This window comes from Panthera uncia (genome assembly GCF_023721935.1).
Source record: "Panthera uncia isolate 11264 chromosome C1 unlocalized genomic scaffold, Puncia_PCG_1.0 HiC_scaffold_4, whole genome shotgun sequence".
In the NCBI taxonomy this organism is placed as follows: domain Eukaryota; kingdom Metazoa; phylum Chordata; class Mammalia; order Carnivora; family Felidae; genus Panthera; species Panthera uncia.
Genome location: NW_026057585.1, coordinates 3,181,911 through 3,201,421, shown reverse-complemented (window position 1 = coordinate 3,201,421; position 19,511 = coordinate 3,181,911). Strand labels below are relative to the sequence as shown.

The 19,511-nt window shown below is 49.2% G+C and overlaps 1 protein-coding gene across 1 annotated transcript; it reads right to left on the bottom strand.

Annotated features, from left to right (window-relative positions):
* Window positions 1–721: 721 nt before the first annotated feature.
* Window positions 722–18,233, bottom strand: GJA5 (gap junction protein alpha 5). Its single transcript, XM_049616465.1, has 2 exons — window positions 18,056–18,233; window positions 722–3,847 (listed from the first exon to the last, which is right to left on the bottom strand). The coding sequence occupies exon 2, from the start codon at window positions 3,813–3,815 to the stop codon at window positions 2,739–2,741; it is 1,077 nt and encodes a 358-aa protein (XP_049472422.1). The 5' UTR covers window positions 3,816–3,847; window positions 18,056–18,233; the 3' UTR covers window positions 722–2,738.
* Window positions 18,234–19,511: the final 1,278 nt, after the last annotated feature.

Genomic DNA, 19,511 nt, shown 5'->3' with positions numbered 1-19,511 from the left:
GGCCAGTGAGAAGCCTCCACTGTCACGGAAATTTCCCGGGCCTCAGTATCTCTATAGGAACACCAAGACCCATTTCAGAGTCATCCTTGAGGCCTTCACTTGTTTAAAACCTCAGCCTCTTGAGGCCCAGGCCAAGTGTCCTGTTCCATGTCATTTCGTCCTGTGTTTCACTTCCCAGAGACTGTGGTTCTTAGAATTGATAATAAATGAATTCCCATTTAATTCTATTCCAATTGTTCCCTCTGTGTTAATTTGAGTTAATTTGACCTCAGTTAATTGGACCACCTCAGTTAATTGGTAGATTGTGAGCTCCGTGGGGAAAGTTCTGGAATCATCTCTTGACATCCCAGGTTTTCAGATGCTATGAATTCAACACAATAATGAAAATAATAAAGACAATAATGACAACAATATCAATGATTATAATTTAGTGACAGATATTATTTCCCAGGCATTCTGTTGAACTCTTTACAGTCTCTCATTTAACAACCCAATAAGGTAGATACTACAAAGCTCAATTTACAGATGAGGAAACCAAGGTTCAAAGATTAAGTAGCTTGCTGGAGCCCAGCTGTCAATCAGATGCTGGGATTTTCACCCTTGCAGGCTGGACTCCAAAGCTGTTTGCATTACTGGCTGATGGGTGGGGTCCGAGTGCTTCCCTCCCCCACCAAGTCCGCCATCCTTCTTTGTGGTCGCGGCATGAAAGAGACACCAAAGCGACATGCAGGGCCAAATTTTATTAAGACACACTACACATATCATTTCCTGTTTCATTACTGAAAGTCCCATCATCAAGGATAATCTCATAGGATTTCTAATCCAATAACACCCATTTAACAAAACAAACCCATTTTAGAGATGGAAGGAGAGTCTTCTTGGTTTTGTTTTGGACAGTCTTCATGCCAATGCCAGACAATAGATAAAAAGGTGTCTTCTCTAGGGACCTGGAATGAGCAGTCATTCTTCCCTAAATGGCATCCTCCCCTCCAACTCTCTACCCTCATACTTCTCTCTACCCACCAATAGCCAATAAGCAAAGGGGCCTGGAGATGGGTGAGTGGGGCAGAGGCTGAGCCTACCTCTGAACCTTCACCGTCCTCTGTCTCGAACTCTCACCTACATAGGCCAATGCCACTATAAACAGTGAGGTTCAGTCCCTCTGCCAGGCATCTGGAGGTGAGGGCAGGAAGATACAATTTTCTTTAAGGTTTCCTTTCCTTATTTCAGACTCTCCTCCCCGCCCCCCCACCCTATTGGCACACATGTGCACACACACACACACACACACACACATATGCATTTTAAGAAGTAATCATCTCCCTGTAAGTCTCAGTATCCAATTCTGAGCATCCTTTACCTTCATCCAAAATGGCAACCACACATTATGGATGGACTGAACAGAGAAACCAGGCCAGTCCCTGGGAAGGCAGGGCTTTTTCACAGTCTGCAGTCCCCACTGCTTTCTGGCAGTCTCATTAGGAGCACCAGGGAGACATAGGAATTTGTGTGCTCTTAAATGAGGCCCCTGCCAAGAGAGCTGGAGATTCCCTTACTGCTTCCATGCCCCTGCTAAGCCCTCCAGGGAGAGAGAGATCTGGGGGCTCCATAGCTGTCATCACACCTCCTCTTGGCACTCTAAGTTGGCAGTCAGCAAGGGAAATAAATAGGAGGGAAAAATAGTTTTCCAGTATTTTCTCTCTTTTTTTTTCAATTTTATCTTCACAGCAGAATTATTTTTTCCCAACGGGAATCTGAGAAGCACAATGCCATCTTTGTTTTAATAAGACCTAGGGAAATTCCACTGGCCTTTGTGGCTGGTGATCTGGTCAGGATCTGAGAGAGGACGACGGCTTCTTGGGCATTCTGGTCAATAAGGTCTTTAGGGGAGCACTGAGTGAACAACCAAGGAAGGGAGGGATGGGATGGTTTCTATTATCAGGTTGAGCTGTAAAAGAGCCGCAGGATGACAAGTGGTGGCAGGGATTCCAGTGGGGCCTGTGTACACAGTCGCTCCCTAGGGGAGTGTGCACCCCCATGGGCTAGTTAGTTGTCACTCTGGCAGAAGTAAAGTTTGCAGCATCACCAAGTGGGACATTTGCCAGAGGTACATACCAAAGCACTTGTAAAGTTGAGGTTGCTGGTCAAGTTCCAAGGGCCTCTTTTTAAGTAAGACTGGATAGAGGGAGGACAGCCAAGGGCAGCCCAAGGCCACCTCATTGTCACTCCAAGGTTTGACCCACAGAGACAACAGATTCAAGAGCGCATCTAATGTAAGGTCCTTGATTCATGCTCTTTATTGGCTAGGAACGTTGGGCTCTTTCTTGCAGGAAGAAGGGTGATCGGGTCAAGGAAGCCATAGGAACTTGGAGAACCCATCTGGTATGTGGCTGGTATGTAGGGAGCCATCTTATCCTTCTGGCTATCCCTCCCAGGCCAGATTTGCCACAGTTCTCTTTTCTTCCTCTACCCCCTTGACTAAAGAATCTGAAAGTCTTCTAGGTACACTGGGTAGAGGATGGGGAAGGGACAGTAGCCTGGGTGGGAAGCCATGTCTCTGCCTGCACTTGCAGAGCCCTGGTCCTACCTTCTGGAATAAATGAGCAATGGCCTTGAGACCCAGAGCCCAAAAGGAGCAGAGCAGATATGAGAATGAGAGATGGGGTCGGTAGGGACACATCTTCCCTCTCTGAGCCTCTTTTGTTCCCACCTGGTCCTGGTTCCCCCACACTGGAGGGTCACACTGATAGGTCATCTGACCTGGCCTTGCTGCTGGCCTTGCTGAGACGGCGCTTGTCGCTCTGGTAACCATGGGGGATGCGGTGGCCTGGAGAGGCTCCATTGGGTACCTCAGGCTTCTGGGCATAACGGATGTGAATGAAACCCTCCCCGGGAATCTGCTCCTGGCCTTGCACTTGCTCAGTGGCCAGGTTGTCTGTGTTCTGCTGGGAAGCCATCTTGTTACTGAAGGGATTGAAGAATTTCCCCCCAGGGCCATTCTCCAGGCACTGATTGAAGTCAGGGGGTGGTGTGCAGTTCTGGACTATGCCGGCAATCGGACCAGGAAGCTGACACTCAGCCGTGCCCTGCCGAGATTTGGCAAAGCGCTGCCTGATCTTCTTCCAGCCCAGGTGGTAGAGCTCAGCCAGGCTGAGGAAGAGGGACAGTGCGGCCACCGCCAGCATAAAGACGATGAAGACATTCTTCTCCGTGGGCCGGGAGACATAACAGTTGACAGGGTGGGGGCAGGGACTCCTGCGGCAGACGTGTAGGGTGTCCAGGAAGATCCCGTAGAGGAGGTACTGGCCCACAATGAAGGCCACCTCCATGGTAGTGCGGATCAGGATGCTGCAGACATAGGTGTTGAGCAGAGTGCCCTGGAGGACAATCCTTCCATTCGCTTCTTCCCAGCAGGACAGCTCTGCCTTCTCGGCCACGGGATACTCGTAAGAGCCAGCACCCCGGACCTCTTTGGCCCTCTCAGCCTCCCGCAGCTTCCGCTTCTCCTGCATGCGCACGGTGTGCATGGCGTGGCCCATGTACACGAGTGACGGCGTGGACACGAAGATGGTCTGCAGCACCCAGTAGCGGATGTGCGAGATGGGGAAGGCTTGGTCGTAGCAGACGTTCTCGCAGCCGGGCTGCTGGGTGTCACACTGGAAGTCCGCCTGCTCGTCCCCCCAGGATGACTCGGCCGCCGTGCCCAGCACCAGCATGCGGAATATGAAGAGGACGGTGAGCCAGACCTTACCGATCACCGTGGAGTGCTTGTGTACCTCCTCCAGGAACTCTCCCAGGAAGCTCCAGTCACCCATTCCGGCTCAGTGGGGGACAGCTACCAGGACTTCTGCAAATGGGGCAGAGAAAGAGAGAAAAAGAGAGGGAGGCTTGCAGAGTCTCGAGGGTCCAGTCATGCTCTGGGATGCCACCGGTCCATGCCAATGTGTTCTTTAAAAAAAGGACAACTCAGGAGTCAAATTCACCTAAAAAGCTCTCTCTCTCTCTCTCTCTCTCTCTCTCTCTCTTTTTTTTCCAGGCCAGCAAAAAATAAAAGGAAAGAGAAGATTAAAAATGGTTGTGTTAGCAAGATTCAAGTGTGATTCCCACACTTGAATGGATCTGGAAATCGACTGAGGAGTGTGTTACGGTGTGGATTTTGTGCTATTACCTTGAGAGAGTCTACTTCAAGAGGTCTGGGGTGGCCCCTGGGATCAGGATTTGCCCCAAGCAGCCCAGGTTGTTCTGAGGCTGGCTGTCCAAGGGCCACGCCTGGAGAAATGCTGGTGAAGCGGAAAACACACAGGACTGGTCTCTGCCATCACGAGGCTGGCCATCTGCCTCACTGAGTCTGCTTCCTTGTCTGTAAAATGGGGATAGACTATAGCTACGTCAGTGTCCTGAGGGTTAAATGAGTTGAGGTATATGACATGTTGGGAATCATAACTCAAATGTTCCATAGGTTTGAACGGCTCTGGGGTGAAAAAGAATTATTCTGGCTCCAGAAGGCAGAACTGGGCGAAGGGGAAGGAGTAGGTGAGGGGCGGCAAGTCTGGCCTCTTAGGATGCATTCTCTAGTCTTCGGACACGGCCCAGCTGTCTTGGGAGGTGGCGAACAAAAACGTGTTGGGTCACACCAGCGAAAAGCACTGCAGATGAGTGCTCGGGTTCGTGCCCACCTGCTATGCCTCAGTGTGGTGCGGCCACTGCAACCATACAGCTCGGCCTATCCTCCCGCGTTCAGAAGGCACCCATGCCCAGACCTGCTCCTCCTCAAATCCAGAATAAATGCCCCATACAAAACCTTCTCTCGTCAGGCCCTTGCCTGCTTCCTCGGCCTCATTTCCTGTCTGTCCCCATGAGTGCCTTTGGTTCCATATCCTAGAAGATTCCCAGATGCCCTCTTCCCAGCCACATGCCCCCTCACCCCTAGCTGAATCCTATTAACCCTTTAGAACTTTAACCTAGTCAGGGCTCCCTCCAAGCTCCCTGATCCTTCAAGCTGAGCCTCTTTGGCTCCTGTGGTGGCCCTGAGGACACTCAGTTCCCTCCTAGCACTTGCCATCTTGTTTTGTGGTCCTTTGCCTATCTGCGTTCTTCCAGTAGGGGCTCCTTGAGAACAGAGATTGCCTTTTCCTCTGTATCATCATCACCTGGCCCAGAGCCTAGCCTGGAGTGGGTGCTTAGTAAATCTTAGTTGAGTGAATGAAGGAGGGGTGGCAAGCTCTGGTATTCCCTACCCAAGAGCAAACCAATTCCCTATTCCTTGCCCGCATCCCTGTAGCAGGGTAAAAAGGCCAGATTTCACTTCTCAGTCTCCACTGCAGTGAGATCTGGTCAGCCAGGTATGGGGAGAGTCTAATGTAGAGGGAGTGCTCTAGAAACTGTTTTTCCATTCCCCAGTAAATGGAGGGAACCTTGCTGGAGGTCTCACCCACCCCCACTACCTCCTGTGTGGACAGGCCTGTGTGAGTCAAGATATCTGAAGCTGTCCAAAGATTCTCAGAAATGCCAACCAATATCCTGAGGCCTCTGAATCAACCCTTGAATCTCCTACCTCCAGAATTCTTACTTGATGAGTAATAAATGTCCTTATGGCTGAAGCCTCTAAACAATCCTAATCAACAGAGTGATAAAATATTATAATGAAAAAAAAAAAGGAGGGAACCGAACATAAATATTCCCTTCTTGGAAGGACAGAACCTCAGAATCTACTGGCATCTTAGAGATTGCCAACTTCAAACCTTGACCTTCACATCTTTACTGCCGATGTGCCCCTGGTTCCTATCTGAACATTCTTTATGCATACGAGGGAGGACAGGGTGGGGTGCCATATTTCATGATGCAGTCTCCCTGGACTCCTGAGTTGGGATCTCCTTGACAGAGACCAGCCTCCTGGCCCTGTCTTCTGCCAGGCCTCTGCTGCCCACCCCTGAGAGTCCGCACATGAGTATAAAGGGCTTTATCTCTGTTCCCCTCCATATCAAAGACCCATCCAGGTCTTGAGGCCTTTCCTCTGGCTTGCGATCAGACATCTGCCCTTTCCCTTAGGTGGTGAAGGGTCCCCCCCTCCCTTAGCCTCCAAATGTGGAAAATTGTGGAGCGTTTGCTCAAAAGGAAAATGGCTGATTAGATAAGAGTTTGAATGATCTGTCATCTCTTCTAGGCACGTGCCTAGTGTTCAGCACCTTCAGGGTCATCCACACACGTGCAGGGACCAGGATGTGCTGAGTGTCTGAGAGAGGGGAGGGAGAGAAAGTGGGGCGGGTGGGGGAGACATGGGAAAGGAGAGAAGGGGAGAGGAGGAGCAAAAAGAGGGAAAGGACCAGAGGGAGTTGGGAATGGAAAAGGAAAGACCACGTAGTGGTTACGAGAAGGCAGTTTGGGGGTTAGCTAAGTGGAGTTCAAATCCCTAAATACCACTGAGCTTGGAGAAGCTACTGGATCTGTATCTCAATTGCCCATCTGCAAAATGAGGATACTGTTATTTATCTCATAGAGTGTTATGAGGTGATGTATAAAAAGCACTTAGCACAGTCCTTCCCATATAAAAACTAAAGAATAAACGGCAGACTTTACTAGCAAGGGAAATGGTAAGAAAGAACAAGAATGGAGAAGGAGGGGGAAGGAGAAGAAAGAAGAGATTTGCATTACAAAGAACAGATGGAAGAGCAGAAGGGGAGAAAGTGAAAGGGAAACAGAAATGGAAATAAAAAAGACACAAAAGGAAAAATAGAAACAAATGTCATATCCTTCCAAAATTTGGGGCAAGTTTTCCAAACTGCCCTCAGTCCCTGAAGACTTTCCCCTTGATCTTTTGTGTCGCTCATTCCTTGCATGTCCCCCAGGAGATCTAAAAATAGTCCTGGGCAAAGAATGTGACGCTTTGGTCTGGTCTGCCAAGAGGCTTGACTGCTGCCCCCCTCACTTGCGGTGCAAGGGATCCCACCTGGAAGAAAGAAAGCGCGGTGGAATAGGAGAAAGACGGTTACATCAGGTAGGCTCCCTCACGGGGAGGGAACAAGAGAAACTAGCTGACGAGGTGGAGGGGTGACGCAGACTCCATGTGCCCTGGAGCCCGCAAACAGGTGACGGGACTGCGCATCTGCGACTTCCTGGATGACTTAGGCGAGGTCAGAGAAACTTAAAACTGCTACCATGTACCAGTTGCTCAGTTTATAATATGAGAGTCAGTTTCCCAGCTACACTGGGTCCCTTTGGGGGGGACTCAGCCAAAGAAATATGTAGATTAGATATTCATTGAGTTTACTGGGTGTACAGCATACAAAATGTTTTGTAGATTATTATCCGTTTCTTGGCAGGAAGTGTGTCAGAAGGGGCAAAGGAAGCTGCCCATGCCATGAATAAATTCTATCAAATACAATGGCAATAATACACCTCACTGCTTTAGCTGTGATCTTCACTGGCTTCCTACTGCTTATGAAGTTCAGACCCTTTAACTTCAACTTGAGATCCTCCACAGCACAGCTACATCCTTTTTTCCCATTCTGCTCACATACCCAATACTTAGGCTATACAACTCCCCACTCACAAATGGGGAGTATACATGGCCCACACCTTCTCACCTCTCTTTGTCTTAGCTCCTTTCCTCTCTACCTACGAAGTCCTTCCCTTTCATTCATCCATTTAAATTTTTTTTTAACGTTTATTTATTTTTGAGACAGAGAGAGACAGAGCATGAACGGGGGAGGGGCAGAGAGAGAGGGAGACACAGAATCTGAAGCAGGCTCCAGGCTCTGAGCCGGCAGCCCAGAGCCCAACGCGGGGCTCGAACTCATGGACCGCGAGATAGTGACCTGAGCTGAAGTCGGAGGCTTCACCGACTGAGCCCCCCAGGCACCCTCATTGATCCATTTAATAGGAGTGGTTACCAGGTATCATACAAGACCCTTAAGACACAGCAGTTAAAAAGACAAATAAGGAGTCCCTGCTTTTACTGAACTTAACTGCCTTCATATCCCTTAATGAAGGGGAGAGACCAAACACATAATTGCAATAAAGCATGATGTGTGTTAACATGAAGAAAGTTTAGTGTGCTCTGGGAACACCTCGGGGGAGTTGGTTCTGGCTTAGGGAGTTGGGGAGGGCCTCGTTAGGTCAGGACCCTCTGAGGAACCCTGGATAATTGAACTCTACAGCCTTTTGCAACTGATACAACCGAAATCCCCAAAGCAAAAGAGATGGTCCCCGGAAGCCAGATGAGAACATCCCAACTCTGTAGTTTCTTCACTCCAAAACCTTCAACATCCTCTCTATGCGTGTCATATCCTGGGACAAAGCAAACATTTGGAAGAGTCACCAGGGAACTTGCTTGGTAACAGTGACATGGTGCTTAGATAAGAGGGAAAGGGCCAAAGGAAGGCTTTTGTGTATAGTGAGCAGGAATCATTTTATTCCCCTACTTTGTGTATTACATGGCTACAGACAAAATTCAGGTACCTACATTCCCAGTCCAGTGTTAGCATTGTTGCCTTCCTACACAGCCAGTGTTTTCAAAGAAAACCAAATTAGAGCAACCTGGGTTAACATAAGCTCATAGCCAGGACCTTTTCCTATGACTCCACAGATCTAGGTAGAAATGGAGAAGTCTTTCCTCAAATTGATCCCAGCCCTCTTTGATGTCTCCTGAACTCTAAAGACTCTAAATTACTGTTCAGCCTATAGGGTACATTCTTACTTATACGCTGCCTTACACTGATTTTCCAAAATTTTCTATCAGCCACCCCACAAGTACTTTTTTGAGTCCCCACTATGTGCCTACCACTGTTCTGGGTACTGAAAATTATATCTAAGAGAGGGCACTTACTGGGCCCTCAGTGATGTCTGTTGATCCAATAACATCAAGCAAGAGTCCTGCCCTCAAGGATTTAACAGCTTTTCCCTTCAAATGAGTAACAGATTTCTCCAAGTCAAAAGCCCTGTCTTCTACTTTGTATTCTTATTGCATTAGGTTCCCACGTTAGGTAAATAATAAATGCTTTCTTGTTTGTTTATTTTTGGTGTTTTGTTTTGTTTTGTTTTGTTGTTTTCTGAGAAGGGGAGGAGCAGAGAGAGGGAGACAGAGGATCCAAAGCTGGCTCCGCACTGACAGCAGAGAGCCCAATGTGGGTCTTGAACCCACAAACCACGAGACCATGACCTGAGTTGAAATCAGACACTTAATCAACGGAGCCACTCAGGTGCCCCCATAATAAATGCTTTCTTAATGATTGAAAAAAAAAATGCTTCATCTAGCAGTAAGATTACAGAGTGATCAAAAGGAGGCTCAAATCTTCCTTAAGTCCAGCAAGAAAAAATAAAACCCTACACAGTTCAAAACATGCTTCTCCTACCTTCTCTTGTTGACTCCAAGAGTGCGGGACCACGTTTGTTTTTTGTTCACAATTGAATACCTTCAGAACATATAGACCCTCAATTTTTATTGCTGAACAGAGGAATCCTCAGAGCCACTTTGTGGGGTGATGACTGTCGCCTCTGTTGTGCAGAGAAGGAGACATCTACAGAAGGTAAAAGACCTGCTTGAAGAGATGAAGACAAATGGAGACAGAACCTAGACCACTGAGTTTCTGGTCCAGTCTGGTGCACACCAGAACGCTTCCCTCCATCTTCCTTCCAAGGGTAGAGCCCATCGATTCTTATGTCTCCCCCTTCAGTACTTCAAAAGCTTCTTCTCACCCTGGGGCAGTGAGTTATTTGAGACTGGACTACCATTTAGTGATAAGGCCTGGGGGCCAGCTTTTGGGCAAACAAGAAAATGTGTATGATGCTCCCTTGATGTGACCAGCACTGGGTGGGGTGCTGAGGGGATTATGGGAAAGTATAATTCAGTTCACCCTCACAATTAGGGCCCCAAAGATCAGTAAGACTCAATGTTGAAGGAACTCACTGTCTGGTGATGGATACAGACACAACCAAACGTGCAAATACACCAGGCTTCCCAGAAGAGGCAACCCTTGAGTAGGAGTTAAGTGGAGGTGACATTTGTGGAGGTGAGGAGGTGGGAGGCATCCCAGACAAAGGCAACCACAGGAACAAATCTACCAAGTGAAAAGCAGCATGGTTTTAGAGGACAATGAGCAGAGCAGGGGAGGTAGAGTCTAAAGAATAGGTGGGGGCAGGTTATGGAGGGCTTTGGAGGCCATGCCTAGGAGTTTAGAGTAGTTCTCAACCCCTATGATAGACCATGTTTTTCATACACGACTTGCTCCTGTGGGTAGACCCTAATGGGACACAGCCCTCAGATGAGGTGAGGACATAAGGCACGGCACAGTCAATAATCACCCTGATGTCCTTTAGTAGTGGCTGTAGCATAAACTAGGTAGGCTGCAGGTTACAGGTACCACCCAGCACCCTGCTGAAACAGCACCCTGTCTCTCCTGCTCAAGAAGGCATATTGCAAGAGAGCAAGAAGCTACCATGGGGACCCCTTGAAAATTCTCTTCCTTCTATTGATTCTAATCCTGTTGTGTGGAGCCACACATAACAGTTGCCTTCTCATTTCTGTGCCCCCACCCCAACACCAAGTCAGAAGCTGGGCTTCAGACTGAACTGTAAAGTCACTGGGGTTTCAAACACGTAATGAGAATGATGTGCTCTATTGGCTGTGTGTTATCTCTCCAACTCAGCCCTGAGGTCCTTGAAGAAAAGGCCCATATCTGTTCATCATTGTATCCTCCCGCTAAAATCCCCCCTACCCACTCTTTCCTCTTAGTGCTTGACATTGTGCCTTGCACCTGGTAGGTTAATTCGAGTACTTTTAAAAATCAACCACAGTGAATACATTACAGCATTCAGCTCACTTGAAATACCTGATGCCAGTAGAGGGACTCCCTGGGAGGGTGAGCTTGGGGCACCTGCACAATGGCTGTGGTGACCAGAACACCAGGGAGACAGCAGCCCCTGAGCCTTCCTTCTGTCTGTTGGTGACAGAGCCCTCTGCTTAGCTGAGAGCAGGACTGGATGTACCTGCTCACCATGGACTGTTGCTTCTCCATTTCCTCCCCACAGATCACTGGGGAAGCTCACCCAAGTTTGTCAAAATTAGATTATAAGACCACTCTGCAGAGCCTGAGTCTAATTCTGGACAACGACACATGTTCGGGGCATTATCTGACAGATCTCTTGTTCTCAATAAAGGTTGTTATTCATGGTAATAATAACAGCACTCTGGCCCATGCTATAATTCCGCTCACCAAACAGTGGAATGTGGCACAGAGCAGGGCTGACTTGTTTCCCAATGAAGAGAATTCTGTTGTAAAAGGACCCACGGGGCCTCACTTAAAGGGTCCTTGGACATAATACCACATCAGTGCAGCTCAGTTCAGACAATGTTTATGGGACTCCTGTGCTGTGCCGACATCAAGGGTGGCTTTATAAAGTAAAGCACCAAGCATGACCATCATCTCAAAACCCTTTTGTCCCTTATTCATTAGTGCACGTCTTTGTGATTTCCCCTTCCTCCCCCTCCACAGTTTCTCACTAAAATGCAGAGATACAGGGAGGATTGCGTAAGAAAGTGGTCTTGATCTTCAGCCAGATCAGCAATCTTTATTACCCTTGGAGATGCTCAGCTCCATTTTCTAGTTTACCTCAAGTGACACAACAATCAAACTTTCAGTCTAGGCGATGATGATTATAATAACATAAAGCTACTGAGACCTTTCTATGTGCCAGACATTTTGCAAGTTTCTTGACATGCGTTTTCTCATTTGATTGTCCCAACAACTTGGGCAAGTGGGGATTATCCCCCTCCCTTTTATCCGGGCTGGGGGAAGTTGGCTGAGCAAGGTCACTCGAGGAAGACTGGCCAGTAAGCAGAGGAGTTGACACCAAAACCAGCTCTGGCCTTGTCTGACAGCAATACCCCTGCCTGTCTTCACAACTGTGCTGGATTCTATCTAATCACCTAGAGTTCCTTTCTCCAAAAATCCTTACCAGTCAGAGGCTGGCCACTTTTACATAAGGTGAGCGCTGCAGGGATGTTTTCAAAGTGATTATTAGAATTGGGAGTTGAGGGGCGCCTGGGTGGCTCAGTCGGTTAAGCGGCTGACTTCGGCTCAGGTCATGATCTCGCGGTCCGTGAGTTCGAGCCCCGCGTCGGGCTCTGTGCTGACAGCTCAGAGCCTGGAGCCTGTTTCAGATTCTGTGTCTCCCTCTCTCTGACCCTCCCCTGTTCATGCTCTGTCTCTCCCTCTCTCTCAAAAATAAATTAAAAAAAGAACGTTTAAAAAAAAATAGAATCTGGAGTTGAGTTCTAAGTGCTTGGGGGTAATTCTCACATTTAGAATTTCCACTGTTTTCCTGACTTAGGTTTGGGGCAGCCTCTTCAGCCTCCGGGGAAATAACCATGTGGGTAATACAGCTACAGCTATTGAGCTGGGCAGTGTGGGCAACCTTCTCAGAAGTCTGGGGCAGGGGGCTTACACCCCTGAAGCTTGATCACTAACGAGGAGGGAGGGAGACAGAGATGAGAGAGAAGAAGGAGACAGATGGAGGAGATGAAGTGTCACTTTAATTTCCCTTCGACTCCCGCCAATGGCAGATAATTAACTGCTCTCTCCATTTCATTATTTTCATTCTAACAAGGACAGAGTGGGTCGCTCAGAAACACTCTACTGGCAGACAGTTGTTTCAAAGCCACGGGGGTGGAAGGGAGCAGGCAAAGTGGGGAAGGAGAATTATGCCGGGATAAGTAATTTTCTTCTTAAACTGTTAGAAGAAGAAATATTTGTAAGAGGTGGATGGGAGGTAGTGGCAAATGGAGACATTCAATTACAATGAAATATTGGAGGTCCTTATTAATTACCCCCAAAAGGTTGATTAAAACCTATGCAGGTATTAATGAAAATTGAATTTATGGGATGCTTACATTTCTTTATTATTTCCACCATCTTGTCATAGATTCATATAGTACAGTAGAGCCGAAAGGAATCTAGACATCAATCAAAACCAATCCCTTATTTTTATACCAGCTGAAGACCAGGTTCCAGGAAAGTTCAGAATAGCGATAACAGGTACCACTCAGTTGAGAGTTTTCCACGTGTGAAGCATTTTACAACTATACCTTTAGCCCTTCTGTTAACTCTGGTAGGAAAGTAGCTATGATCCCATTTTACAGCTGAGAAAACTGAGGCTCAGAGGTCAAGTGACTTGTATAAAGTCACACCAGTAGCAAATGCTGCCTAAGGGACTTGGCAGCTGGTCTGCCTGACTCAAAGCCTACCGTCGCTCTGTGTCTCTCAAAGGGAAAGCAAAGCAAAGAGGCCCCAGCACTGACAGCTGGTGACAAACCTATGACCAGAACTCTATCTAGTCTCTTAACTCCCTGAGCAGGGCTCTTCCCACTTTCCCAGAAGAGGCTCAGGGTTTTTGCTGTTAGCCTCTGGCTTATTGGCTGGCCAGCCCTTGCATATGCTGTTCCTAGAATGAACGATTCCATCGAAGCCCTCGGCCCCCAGTTCTCAGGATTCCCAGACTCTTCAGCATCTGCCACCATTTGGCCAGAATTCACATATAGAAAGTTATTTCCTTTTTTAGCCACTAAGTGCTCTTGGCTGCAGCAGTGTCTACTGCCGGGTTTTCGGCCGGCCAAACAACAGGCTTTGGTGCTCCATTGATGTCAAATCGTGACAAGAACAGCGGAAACAAAAATAGGTAGTGGGCCTCACGTTTCCTGCGAAATGGTGGGATTCGAACCCTGCCTCCACGCTCCAGTTGTGAGCCCTTAGGCAAGCCACTCAGCCTCCCGGTTTCCTCCTCATCTGAAAAAAGGGACTGTTTCCTTCTGGGGGTTAAACAATACGTGGATGTGTGGAGGCCCCTAGAACAGTATCTGGCACATAGTAGGCCCTCGGGAAGGTGAGGCCCTTTTCTTCGTTTCTGACGTGTCCAGTAAGAACTCCCCTCTGGCATGACCCAACTAGTCAACCTGACACAGACTTTGGCAGTGCAGCCGGCCGGTTACAGTGATTCACAGGGACCCTCATTGTAGCACCGGGTGGGGAAGGTGACCGTCAGAGGCGAGGAAAACATGGGCGATGGGAAGGATACTCATTTCACTGTAAGTTAACTATTTCACTGGGTGTGCAGACCCTGGGGGACAAGCATGGAGAAGAAGGGAGGTACAGGGCCCCACTCAGATCAGGCCTCTCTCATTCTTGAAATAGGTCCGGCCTGCCTCCAGACTTTTCTCTTAAGTCAAGCCTTTGGGTCTAGGGATGGACTCCATTGGAGGTCACATTACAAAACGTGTGCTTCATGTAATTCCTGCCTTCTGAGAAACTGCAGCACTTCTGGATCTGCTCACCAACCAAGCCAAAGGCACATCCACAGGGTAGGTTTGAAGCTGGCTCAGTTCTACTTGGAAGGGAAATAAATAGGTGATAGTCTATTCTGCGGCCTGAGGGAAGGGCCATCCCGACCCCTCACCAAATCTGCCCTCTTCTGAGGTTCTGAACGATGAAGATGCCAGGTTGGATTAAGGTCCTGGAAGTTATCTCTGAACAAGAGCCTTGAAAGAGGGCCTCTTTTCAATCCCAGCTGTTTCTCTGTGACTCTAGATGAGACGTGTCCCCTCCCTGAGCCTTAGTTCGCTCGTGTAGAGAAGAAAGCAGTTGAGCTGGATGGTTGCTAAGGCCCTTCTAGCTCTAGGTGAGAACATCCGGGGAGTCTGTGACTTGACCAACTGTGATAGTGTGGCAAGTTAGTGGCAGAGCCAGAAGGCAAAGCTAGATTTTCTGACCCCCAGCTTAGAGGTCAGCAAAAGTAGTCCCAGAAAAAAAGTCTGTGGTCATAAAAACCAAGCGGTTCTTCCTCAGAATTATTTGTCAATATGAGCCTTCCCTGTAGAAAGGCTTTTACATAAAATGAGAGGTAGTTCAAAGAAACGGGCTGAGGACCAGGTGATCCGGATTCTACCCTATGGTTCTATTGTTCATTGAGCACTTAATATATAACAGCCATTTTAAATACAGGTTTCCCCCACTATCCAAAAAGGTAGAGGGCTCCTGTGAAACCATCTGTAGGCCAAAATGATGTAAAGCGAAGAAGCAATGACCTTGCCATAAGTATAAATCCTCTTTTGGGGAGTGCCTGGGTGGCTCAGTCAGTTAAGCAGCCAACTTTTGATTTTGGCTCGGGTCATGATCTGAACAGTTCGTGGGTTTGAGCTCCGCATCCGGCTCTATGCTGACAGTGCTGAGCCTGCTTGGGATTCTCTCTCTCTCTCTCTCTCTCTCTCTCTTTCTCTCTCCCCTTCCCCACTTGCTCTCTCTCTCTCTCTCAAAATAAATAAATAAACTTTAAAAAAATAAACAAATAAACTTAAAAAAATAAATAAATAAACTTAAAGAAAATAAATCCTCTTTCGGATTTCCATCAGTGAAACAGACACTATAATGTAGGTCTCTTGTAAAAGTTGAAGTGGCCTAAAGCAAACTTTCTGGTAGTGGGGGAAATCTGTACATTATTTTATTTAATCTTCATAAAACCTTACAAGGAAGGCATTTATTAACCTCTTAGGCAGATGAAGAAACCGGGGCTCAGAGACATTAAATAATTTTCCCTAGGTCACATAGCTGAAATTCCAGCCCAAATGTGACTCTGAGTTAGATAAATTCTACCTTCTCTCTGCGCTGTTTCAATACCTCTGATTCTGAGACCTCCTGACTCCCTTTCCTTATGAACATGAGTGGATTGTTGAAAGCTGATTTTTTTTTTTATTTGCTAATATCCAGAAACAAGTGAATCACAAAGTTGACTCAAGCTGTCATTCTCCAAGAACAGCAGCTTCCGACTCGAGACAAGGAGTCAGTTTCTTTTCTAGGAGCCCTGAAGCTTTCCTGGAAAAATGGGCATCTCTTCCCTTCGGTCAGCTTAATCCTTGAGCCCACGTTGGGGCCAGCTGGCACAGAGAACTGCTAGAATCCCAGGTGGGGGAGGTCTTCCCTGACACAGGGAGTTAAGCCCGGGCCTTGGGTCTCCCTGGCCCTGAGGACTACGGGTCTCCTGCCGGATCCAGGCAGACAGCCTCCCTGTCCTGCTTCCATCGGTGCGGTGGGATCAGCCAGGCTCCAAGAGGCCAAGATGCACGGTGGTAGCCCCTGCCGGCGGCCAGAGCCCAGAACCCTGCACTGCACACCGCCCCGCCCCCGGCGGCCCGCAGAGATGAGGAGGTGCAGGTGGGCAGGTGGGTGTCACTGCCAGAAAACAGGACTGTAGAGATGCTTAAATGGAAGAAGCAGGGAGGCCTGGAGAGAAATGGAAGCTCAGAAAACAGCTGAGGACAGAGTCCGAAGGGGCCGAGGTTGGCATGAGCAGCCTCGGATGTTCTCCCAAGCAAACTGGCCTGACTCACTGCGTCAGCCCTCAGAGGTCACCCTCCTTTCCTAGGCTTCGTTTTCCCCATCGGTCAAAGAAGGTGACGGGACATCTGAGAGACCTCTTCCAGTCCTCATGGCCTAGGACTTTTGGCCAATGGCAGGACAGGGGACAGGAGTGAGGCAGCTAACAGACAAGAACCAGTCTCAGGAGCTCGGCGAGAACGTCCATGGGGTTCAAAGGCAAAGCAGGACAGTATGATTGTGCTCCTGCCATGTCTTTATGAACTTCATGGCTCTGGGTGGGAGTGTGGCCAGAGGGCACCGGTGTGGAAGCCGGGGACACGCCTCCTGGTGTTCTGTGCTCTGCGAGCCGAGCCATGTCAGAGGACTGCTCCTTGGAGGAACAGCCAGGGGAGTAGGCTCTAAACAACGCTGCCGGCCTGGGGAACCTGCCGGAAGGTGGAAAGTTCAGAGCTGTCCCTAGAGAGCAGTGAATCAGGCTCTTGGGCTGGGCTGGGACTCTGGGGGCATTGGGTGGAAAAGATGAGGGCCCGCTGATAATGAAAGTCAGGCTGGGCTGTCTACAAACACCAGCTCGTGTCCCCGGTGGTGAGCCCACACCAGCTGGAACACGGAGGGGCTGCACCTCCACACGCCGGCTGCTGTCTCCTCTCCAGTTTTGCTGGATTTCTCCTGGGTCTCCTGACTCCCTGTCCAGTGCTCCTCACTCTGTCCTGCCTTTTCTCCGGCCAGTTGGACCCCATGTGCCAGAGCCTTGTGAGACGCCAAGGAGTAAAAACCAGGAATCCCTCCATTATGATGGGACACTGGAAAGGGGCGGTCAAGTTAAAACTGAGCAAGGGCACAGGAAAGATGTAAAACCCTCATGTGAAGCTTTCCTTTTTCAAGATTCCCAGGTGCATTTGAGCCGAAGGAATCATAACCTTGTACAATGTTCCTGCTGAATGGGACCAGAGGGATCATTCTACTTCAGACCCTTCATTTTCTAAATGAGGAAACTGAGGCCCAGAAGGGGGAAGTGTCTGGCCCAAAGACACACAGCCACTCAGGGCACCAGAACCCGGGCATCTCGACCCCCAAGTCGGGGTTCTTTTGTCACATGCTCAGAAGAGAGGCCAAGGGGCCCTACACCCAGGAGGAAAGGGGACCTTCGGTGGGCACCTCCTCCCGCTTCCACTCTGGGGGGCTCACCAGCCTCTCTCCTCCGACAGCGACAGCGAGTGGCAGGCCAGCAGGGACATGATACTCTGCAGGAAACTAAGCAGGGAATATTTTTAAACCACCCAACATGCCTTAGGGGGGTGGAAATCAAAACACTCCCCTAGATGCTCTTCGGAAAGCATTTCAAAAAAGATTCCAAGCCTAGAGGAAGCATCGTAAAACAGTGATGGTTTTGGTTCTTAAAGGGCCAATTCCGTCTTAACCAAAGTTCTTGGAGATGGACCGCTGCGCAGCTTGAAAGATGCCCCTGGAGCCACAAGTCCAGACCCAAGGCAAGGGCCCTCCCCTCCCACTTCTAGCACTCCTTATAAATCAAGTGTCATTTATCTGCTGCTTCACAACCTCAGGGGCGCAGGGACTAGCCAGGAGTAGGGGGCAAGCCCCCAGGGACAGAGAAGGAGCTTTGTTGCTCTCCAGCCTGGAACTCAAGGCTCTCCCGTCAAGGGTCGTCTCATCTCTGGAAAGTCCGTCCTTACCTTCTCCTCGTCCTCCTTTCTGGAATGTCCGCGGGCTTCCCGCCCCGGCTCCTGGCCGCCTCCTCCGCCGCCCACCGTTCAGGCTCTCAGCCTGCCAGTTGCGCTCCCTCCCCGCTTTTGACTCCCTGTCTGTCGCCCTCCCTCCTCCCACTTCTTCCTACTCTTTCGGTCCCCACCCCCTTCCCCCGGGTCCCTCCCTCCAGGCTCATAATCTGTGCTCACTTCAAAAGTTTTCTTCCCTCTACCTCCCTGCAGCCTGTCCTCACCACCCTCTCCCGAGGAGACTGACAGAGCCCTCCTCCTCCCCCGCTGACCTCCGCTGTCGCTATCACCACAGTCCTGGCACCCCCCCCTCCCCACTCCCTCTGGCGAGTGACAAGCCGCCTCCCTAGCCTCCACAGAGCCTCCTTGAGCTCCTCCTGGGCATCAGGGGAAGACTGGCACATGGCCCAAGAGATCCCTCTTTTCCATCCTTTTCCCACCACCAGAGAAAAAGAGTGCTGCTTCACGGAACAGGTATTTTGGGGACCTCCATTCTGTCCTCCTCAGGGAGCTAATCAGCTAGCATAGGAAACGTGGTCTCACAATTCACAGCCACCAGCACCCAGAATAGACACCAAGGGTAACCGAAAAGCTCCAAAGGGCAGGGAGAGGGCACCCCCACTAACCAGGATCATCCTCCTCGCTCCCTCTTCTCTAAAGAGACGAGAGCACCTTCCATGTGCCCAATGCTGGGCTAGAATATGTATATATATATTCCATTTTTATTTCGCTAATCATTCCAGTTTCCAGTTCTACAAGGTAGACATTCCTACACTTGAGGAAACCCAATCGTGGTGACCCAGTGGGTTAGTTAGTGCTAGAGTGGGGGTCAGAAGTTTTAGCCAATGCCCAAATTCACCTCTGTGCTCCTCCCACAAAAGCATACAGGTCTCCCAGTTGGACTCCAGTGGATGGAAGCTTATCTCTCGTTAGATCATGCTTCACAGGGGAGCAAATTCAAAAACTGAGAGTTTTCTCTCCCCTTAATCTCCCCTCATTCCCAACTCCTCAATTCCTCAACTTAATTTAAGCACGGGGCCATGGGCCCAGTCGTAGTGCGATAAACATCAATGACAGAGGTTGCTGTGAGTGGACTGAACCCAGACAAAGCAATGACCAAGAGCCCACAGGTTGTGACAGCGAGAGGAAAACCCAGAGATTATCTGGAACAGCCAGGGAAACTGAGGCTCAAAGAGCAGAGACCACGTGTCAGTGTCACACACAGGAAAGTAGGTGGCAGAGGCAGGACCAGAACCCAGATCCGTTCCTTGGCTCCCTCTTATTGCCGTCACACCTAGCGCTGCTCATGCACATGCCAACATTTTGCAAAAATTGTTTCTTTAGTGGGTGATGTTTTTCATGGGTGAATAAGCTTAGGACCAGCAAGAGGGGGAAGAACATGGGGCCAAATTTC

Bases quoted from the DNA above. Each gene is read 5' to 3' on its own strand.
- GJA5 (XM_049616465.1), bottom strand. From the start codon at position 3,815: ATGGGTGACTGGAGCTTCCTGGGAGAGTTCCTGGAGGAGGTACACAAG.